The following is an 8,887-nucleotide window of genomic DNA, read 5'->3' as shown; positions in this document are numbered from 1 at the left end:
AAAATTTTTGGGTGTGTTATGAATTTTAATTTGGTATTGGGGATGTCTAAGGACAGAGAGCGACCCATAATACAAGTGTATGGTATTGCATCCTATTCTTAGGCCTAAGCTTTATTAACATACAACTCTATATGACTATAGTGACTGACACCAAGATTTAGGAGCAAAACTTTATGATTTGATTTCAAAATTTTTGGCTTACTGGGAAAGAAACCATGTTAACTTACAAATCTTAAGCTATGACCTTAATAGATATGAAAAGGTTTTTGATAAATTTTGAATAACTCAAACCCCATTTCGGCAATTAAGTTGTTTTGCTTTATAAAATAACGTACAAATTTGATTGGCCTGTAAGACAAATTATCTCTCCAGCTTAAGGGACTTGGGCAAAAACCTCTATAAAAACCCCATAATTCATGACATAAAACTAGCAACTTTATAACATTTCATGTCCCTAAAACTACAAACCATGGAACCATTGCCAATGGCACTTCTTTTCGTCATCCCTTTCCTTCTCCTTCTGCGTATCATTTCTCGGTTTCCAAAAAAAACATTTCCTCCAGGACCCAAAGGGTTGCCGATCATCGGCAACATGATGATGATGGAACAGTTAACTCATCGTGGACTCGCCAAACTCGCTCAAAAATATGGTGGCATATTTCACCTCAAGATGGGGTATTTGCATATGGTGGCTATTTCCAATCCCGAAATGGCTCGCCAAGTGCTTCAGGTTCAAGACAATATATTCTCCAACAGGCCAGCCACCATCGCCATCAGCTATTTAACTTACAACAGGGCTGACATGGCCTTTGCCCATTACGGACCCTTCTGGAGACAGATGAGGAAGCTTTGTGTAATGAAGCTTTTTAGTAGGAAAAGAGCTGAATCATGGGAGTCTGTAAGGGATGAAGTGGAGAAGCTTGTCAAAGCTGTATCGGCTAATACGGGGAAGACTGTGAATGTGGGTGAGTTGATCTTTAACCTTACGAAGAATATTACTTACAGGGCAGCTTTTGGGTCCAGTTCCCAAGAAGGGCAAGACGAATTTATCAAGATCTTGCAGGAGTTTTCCAAGCTTTTTGGTGCTTTTAATATTGCTGATTGCATCCCTTGGCTCGGTTGGGTTGATCCTCAGGGACTCAACTCTAGGCTCGAGAAGGCTCGTCATGCGTTAGACAAGTTCATTGATACCATTATCGATGATCATATCCAGAAGAGGAAGACAAACGTTAATGGCGGCGCCGGTGGATATTATGACCCTGACATGGTTGACGAATTGCTTGCGTTTTACAGTGAAGAAGCTCAAGTCAACGAATCGGAGGATCTTAATTCCATCAGAGTCACCAGGGATAACATTAAAGCTATTATTATGGATGTGATGTTCGGTGGGACGGAGACGGTGGCATCGGCGATTGAGTGGGCATTGACGGAGCTGATGAGAAGTCCCGAGGATATGAAGAGAGTCCAACGGGAACTGGAGGAGGTGGTGGGCCTCGACCGCCGTGTGGAAGAATCCGATCTCGATAAACTACCTTTCCTAAAGTGCTGCCTCAAGGAAACGCTGAGGCTTCACCCGCCGATTCCTCTCTTGCTCCACGAGACGGCAGAGGAGGCAGTAGTGGCGGGGTATCGAATTCCGGCGAAGTCGAGCGTGATGATCAACGCCTGGGCAATTGGGAGGGATAAGAAATCATGGGAAGATGCTGAGAGTTTTAAGCCAAGGAGGTTCATGAAAGAAGGTATGCCGGACTTCAAAGGAAGCAACTTCGAGTTCATTCCGTTCGGGTCGGGTCGGAGGTCGTGCCCGGGCATGCAACTAGGGTTATATACGCTTGATTTGGCAGTGGCTCACTTGCTGCACTGTTTTACGTGGGAGTTGCCTAATGGGATGAAGCGGAGTGAGTTGGACATGAGTGATGTGTTTGGACTCACTGCACCTCGGGCAACTCGACTCTATGCAGTGCCAAAAAACCGCCTCGTTTGTTCACTCTTTTAAAGGAAATCCCAAACTGAAACAATATCCACTCTAGTCCTTTAATGGCAGCTGGTACACAATGAAAAGAGGGCAACACTGACGAAGAAAAAGCAGGAGGTGAGGTGACAAGGTTGTTTTTTTCTTTTTTTCTTTTTTTGAATAAAGATTTTATTTTCGGAATAAAAAAGACTCATTTGGTTGAAGATTTCTTAAATATTTGTTTTGTTGTGTAAGTAGAGCATTTTTATTTGGATAAAAATAAATGAAAATAACGCTTCTAAATTAGCAGTAGCAGGCAAAGCCGAATACCATGCAGGCTTTGTCCAATGTAATTAAAATTGTACTTTATCCTTAAAAACCAACAAAATAAATTTATTTACTTTTTTTTCAAAATTATCTTTTAATCTCTAAAAAAATTGTAGGCATTTTATTTTCACAAACCCATTAATAATCATGATTCGAATTACGTTTTGCTTTCTTCATTGAACAAAAAAACTCTCATATCTAGGGGTGAGCATTCGATCGAATCGAGTCGAAAATTTTCGAGTTAATCAAGTTTTCGAATATCATTTTATCATCCTAACTTTATTTGAAGTTTTCTCAAATCGAGTCGAGTGAGATGGAATTCGAATCGAATCGAATATATTTGTTCGAGTTAAATTTTAAAAAATAATTTTGTGTCATTGTAACCATTGTCACCCATCGTAATAAAATTTGTCCACCTTAATCAAATTTTTTATTAACTTTCATCACTTCATAATTTATTTATTAATTTTTTATATATTGGTTAGCTTCTTTGCTTGCTTAGTTATTTCAATTATCTTCAGATTCTTGTCACCATGTATTTTAGAATTAAAAAATATATTAAATGTAAAAATATAATTTTTTAATAAAAGTTATTTTAAAAATAAAATGTGAAATTGATACCAATATAAAATTTTAACACGAATATTTTATGGCATAATTAATAATTCAATTTTAATATAAATATTCAATATGACTAAACAATTCAATAATATAAATAATATAAAATGTGAAATTTAATTTAATAATATAAATAGTAGATATAAATAAAACTATTACTATTTATGTTTAGTGATTTTTTTTGGATAATTTTGATTTTTTATTTGAGAGTAAAGGGTGAGAAGTAAAAGTTTAGGGAAAAAATAAAAAAAGTTTTGGGAATAAAAGTTTGAGGGAAAGTAAATAGGGGAGTAAAATTTTGGAGGGAAAATATTTAAAAAAAATTGGAGGGGGGAGGGTTTGGTATAGATGAGAGGTGAGATGGGAAGGGAATAAAAGTTTTAGGGGAAAAGTGGGAGGGAGTAAAAATTTTGGAGGAAAGTAAAAAGTTTTGAGGGTTTTGGGGAGTAAAATTTTGAGAAAAAATAAATGGGAGAGTAAAATTTTGGTGGGAAATGGATTTTGGGTAGATTGGGGGGTTGGGAGGGGAGTAAAAGTTTTGGGGGGAAAGTGGGAAGGAGTAAAAGTTTTGAGGGAAAAGTAAAAAGGTTTGGGAGTTTGGGGTAAAAATGTAAAATATTATAGTTTGATATTCGAATTATTCGAATTATTCGAGTTATTCGAATTCGAAAACTCAACTCAATTCGAACTCGAAATTCGAAAAAAAATTCGAGTTGATTCGAATAACTCGATTCGTTTAACTCAAAATTCGAATTTTTTTTCGATTTTTTTGAGTCGAATCGAGTTTTGCTCACCTCTACTCATATCAATGCATTGGTGCTTTTGTACTTACAGTGAATGATGCCAATTATGACAACATTTTTAATCTAAAACTATGGGGAAGTATTAGGGCAATTTGCCAAAAAAAGTTAATTTTTTTTAAAGTTATCGAAACGGGTCCGGTATTTTATTATTTACCGGAATGGGCCCCTTTCCCCTAAATCATGTCCACGTCAACGCGATGTCAGGGAATGTGTCAGCAAAAAGCGCGGCCACGTCAGAGCACTTTAATGACGTGGCAACGGCCTTGAGAGCGTGATTTGTTGCCACGTCAGCAAAGCACTCTGACGTGGCCGCGCTTTGATGACGTGGCGCGTCCTTGGGGATGCGATTTAGACCGCGCGTGAACAGTGCAACGGTCAAAAATTTGACCGTTGCCCCCCTAACAGTAAAAAAAAAACCTATAAGTACCCCCACCCCTTTTTTTTCACAAACAAATCCTCTCTCAAATTTCCTCTCAATATCCTCTCAATTTCCTTCCAAATTTCTCTTAAATTTATATTTAATCTCAATTAGCTCTCAATTTCCTTTTAAATTTCTCTTAAATCCCTATTTTTAAATAATTTTAAAAAATTTTGATTTTTTTTAAATCTAAAAAAATTACTCTTAAATCCCTAATTTTTAAACCGAAAAAATTTGTACGATTTCAGTAATGGATGGAGGATTGACTCGTCTTGATAAGCACCACATATCCGTGGAACAAATGAAGATGGTAAGTGTTAAATTTAATTTTTAAATATTATTTAAGATTTTTTATTTATGCATTTTTAGATAATTATTAATTTATTATTTGTTATAAAAGTCTGTAGATCGGGTATTGGAATGCAATATCCGGAATATACATGCTCCTCCATCATCGCTGGTAGAGAACTACATGCGGGAAGCGGGTTTTTGGCACGTGGCGACAGTAGGCCGGGGATGCAAGGTGGCCCGGAACTAATCAGTGCATTGATCGAGAGGTGGAGACCCGAGATGCACACATTCCATCTTCCATGTAGAGAGTGCACTGTCACTTTGGAAGACGTCAGCCTGCAATTGGGATTACCGGTGGACGGGTACCCAGTCTCGGGGTCTGTCCAATCTAGCGATTGGTCAGCGGTGTGCTACAAGCTTCTGGGCGCTATTCCGGAGAAAATGGACGGAGGTAAGATCGAGATGGGCTGATTGCGAGACATATTCTCGGATCCGGATTAAGATTCAACCGAAATAAAAAGAATCTAATATGCTCGGGCATACATTCTTCAGTTAATTGGAGATTATCTAATGTCGGACTTGTCACGGAGCCGCGTACATCTAATATGGTTGCTAAAACTCGTTGATTTTAGAGCAGCCGGTGAATTGAGTTGGGGGTCTGCCCTCTTGGCCACATTATATCGGGAGATGTGCGAGGCGACGCGACCGAGGAGAGCAAAAATCGGAGGTTGCCTATCACTACTGCAGTCATGGGCACAGTTTTGCTTTCCATTTCTACGTCCTCGAGTGGACCACCCATATACATTCCCACTCATAACGAGGTAAATTTTATATTAGATTTTACAATTATTATGTAGATATTTAAAAATAAAACTATGCTAAAAGTTTAATTAATTAGGTGGAACCATCCGGCAAGTCATGCTTGATTACCTACTGAACTTAAAGATATACGGCTTCTATTAGACCAACAGTCAGAAGCACATGTAAGTATTAAATAAAATTGATATTTCCATCATTCGCTAGTCGATTGGTATTTAGTATTTAGTATTTAGTATTTAGTATTATGTATATAACTAATATTTCTATAATGTTCATATAGTCTCAATGGACACCATACGAGGATCCGACAATTCGGGCAGTAATTCCGGATAAGTTCTTACAAAATCGAAATGCTTGGTACGTGAAAGTCGGGTTGACCAACTACACCATCGTGGAGTCGTACCAGTCAGACAGAGTGCTACGACAGTTTGGATGTAGACAACCGATTCCCGTAGAACCTGAGGTGTTTGACAATCAACACAAAGTCGACCTTCGGCAATTGAATACGGATTGGCCGAGATACTGGTCCGAGTACATTGAAATGTGGGAAGATCGGTACGAATATATACCTACTCGGAAACCAATCATCGTTCCGGAGTTAGCGTGTGTGCCAGAATACATGCCATGGTTTAGGATCCATGGCAAGCCGTATTTACTGACGCCAGAGGAGAGGCAGTGGCAAATATATGTCCAAAGGGAAAGGTGCGGGCCTCTAAATCCAAGACGAGGAGACGACGATGCTGGCCCCTCAACGAAGCCCAGACATTCACCCGGCCCATTATCAGCGGCCATGCAATCACCAGGCCCAACGAGAGCATTGACACAGTCACCCGACCCAGCAGTTCAACCGATCATACCCACGCAACCGCCTTTTCAAATGATGTCAGGTGCGTTTCCTAGCCCTTTTATGTATCATAACCCTTATATGTATCATTTTTCCGAGTCCTATGGTAGGTTGGAGCCAATAGCCCGGTTCAGCTCTATTTCCTGTTACGCCGAGTGGACTGCCGATGTATAGGCTAGCGGCGCACGAGGAATCGCAAGAGAGGTCGTCGGGGAGCTTTTATTTTTACCAATACCTACCACCGTATGAGTTTCAAACACCGTCGCCGTTGGTGATGCAAACACCTCCACATTCACTATTCTTTCAAGGTGGATCATCGTCCCAACTCTGACAACCAGATGCCCTACCGGAAGAACTAGAATCCCAGCCGAAAAAACCACAACCACCGCCGAAAGCTGGACAAAGGAGGAATCCAGCGCATAACCGACAACGGCCGCCATGTGGCACTGAATCCGGTGGGAACAGAGATTGATTTTTATATTTAAATTTATTTGTACAAATATTTTGAATATTTTGATATTATTTGACGTAATAAAATAGAAATTTTTTTGAATTATTACTTAAAAACTCTAAACCCTAACCCTTAACTTAAAAACCTCAAATCTTAAACCTAAAAACCATAAACCTTAAACTTAAAAACCCTAAACCCCAAAACCTTAACTTTAAAACCATAACCCTAATCCTAACCCTAAACTTAAAAACCCCTAACCTTAAACCTAAACCCTAACTCTTAACCTAAAAACCTTAAACCTTAAACTTAAAAACCCTAATACTTAACTTAAAACCCCAAACCCTAAACCTTAAAACCTTAAATCATAAACTTAAAAATTGTAAACCCTAAAACTTTAACTTTAAAACCCTAACCTTAATCTTAACCCTTAACTTAAAAACCCTAATTAAAAACACTAACCCTTAACTTAAAAACCCTAAACCTAAAAATCCTAAACCTTAAACTTTAAAACCCTAAACCATAAACCTAAAACCTAAAACCCTAAACTTAAAAACCCATAACCCTAAACCTAAAACCCTAACCCTTAACTTAAAAACCATAAACCCTAACCCTTAACTTCTAAACCCTAAAACCTTAAATTTAAAACCTTAACCCTTAAGTTAAATATAATTTGATAATTCTACTAATCATTAATACAATTATCAGTTAATATTTTTACATTCACATAATGTTAGATTTGAAAAAATATTTTGACTGGTACTAATAATTAATAATTTGATATAATTTGATAATTTTACTAACAATTAATACAATTATCAATAAATAATTGAAAAAATATAATATATTTACAATTACATTCAACATTTCCGATTAGGGCATAATCGACTTGTATGGCCTGGATTCCTACACCATCCACACAACTTGTGTTGACTGGCTGTTTCTCGGATATCCATATTGTTACGTATTCTAGTCGAGCAAGGTCAACCCTTTGGTTTACGACGCAATTCTCTATCCAGTAATAGCTTAAAAGGAGCAAGAGATACGGGTGGCCACTTACGTTCATCTGGGACCAGTGGGAAAACGTGTCTCCAGACGCTGTACATGTTTTCTAATTTGTAAACTTCGTCCACTTAGCTCATCGGATCTAGACGGAGATTCTGACAAGCTGCAATAACATGAGCGCATGGGTAACGAAGTGCATCAAACATCCCACAGTCACAAGTCCTATTTCACAAGTGTACACGATATTGCCCGCCAACAACACCTTGATGCGGTTTGTCAAACTCTGCCAGGCGAAACCATAAATTGTCTCAATCGTGACACACTGTGTGCATGGTGTTTGCCCTCGTCTTGGCCTTGTTAATTTCTTGAACTACCTTATTGCACCATACATGGCCTCCCTGCATCTGGCCTACATAACTTGCTGCTCGCTTTGGAAATAGCACCGCCAAATGAAAATATGTCTCTCGCACAACTGATGTTATCGGTAGATGGCGCGTTCCTTTAAGAACAGAATTTATGCATTCAGCCAGGTTCGACGTCATATGGCCATATTGTAGGCCGTCGTCGTATGTTTGTGCCCACTGTTCGAAACGTATGTTACAGAGGTAGTCCGCCCTTTCTCCGTTAGTTAAACGTAAAATTACCAACATCTCGTGAAAACGGTCTTTATTTATTTCATACCGTGCCAATATAAGTTCATAACGAATATTACTTACCACTTATACCAATAAAACTAATTTAAATTGAAAAACGAAATAACACAGATATAGACTAAATACCTATATTGGTCACTTGTCGTTGTTCGCTCTTAGATGGATATTGCCTGTAGTAGTTCGAAGCAACGTGTCTTACGCAATATCTATGGTGTGTGCGCTGTCATAAGCTTTCCTGTCGATCAAATGCAGCTAGTATACCGGTGCCCCGATCTGAAATAACACAGATATTAGGTTAGGGGCATACATGCCTCCTTAACCTAGAGAGAAAGAAATCCCAGTCATCAGACGACTCCCCCGGTATTATTGCAAATGCAATTGGAAGAATTCTCTCACCGCCATCCTGTGCCACTGTAAGTAATAGTCGATGAGCATACCTACCGAACATAAAGGTACCGTCAATTTGTACCAACGACTTGCAGTATGGAAATGCGTATCGGCATTGCTTAAAGGTCCAAAATAGGCGTTTGAACACTTGGAATCCATGTAACAATCGGCCGTTGTAGTGCGCATGTTCCGTTTCAAGGTCTGTGATGGCACTTGGGACGTATCTCTCTAGCACCTGACACCACTACCATATTTCATTATATGAGGCGTCCACTCACTATGCATATTCTCCAACACCTTTTGGTAAGAGGGCGTGTACC

The 8,887-nt window shown here is 38.7% G+C and overlaps 1 protein-coding gene across 1 annotated transcript; it reads left to right on the top strand.

The window, feature by feature from the left end:
- The first annotated feature begins 304 nt into the window (after window positions 1–304).
- LOC107914471 (cytochrome P450 84A1) lies at window positions 305–2,178 on the top strand. The gene has a single exon (XM_016843395.2). It carries the CDS (start codon window positions 449–451, stop codon window positions 1,994–1,996), a length of 1,548 nt encoding a protein of 515 aa, XP_016698884.1. The 5' UTR covers window positions 305–448; the 3' UTR covers window positions 1,997–2,178.
- Window positions 2,179–8,887: the final 6,709 nt, after the last annotated feature.

Source organism: Gossypium hirsutum, chromosome D10 (genome assembly GCF_007990345.1).
Source record: "Gossypium hirsutum isolate 1008001.06 chromosome D10, Gossypium_hirsutum_v2.1, whole genome shotgun sequence".
Classification (NCBI taxonomy): Eukaryota; Viridiplantae; Streptophyta; class Magnoliopsida; order Malvales; family Malvaceae; genus Gossypium; species Gossypium hirsutum.
This window is presented reverse-complemented; position numbering and strand designations above follow the sequence as displayed.

What these genes read in the sequence shown, in the direction of transcription:
- LOC107914471 (XM_016843395.2), top strand. Translation starts at nt 449, where the DNA reads ATGTCCCTAAAACTACAAACCATGGAACCATTGCCAATGGCACTTCTT.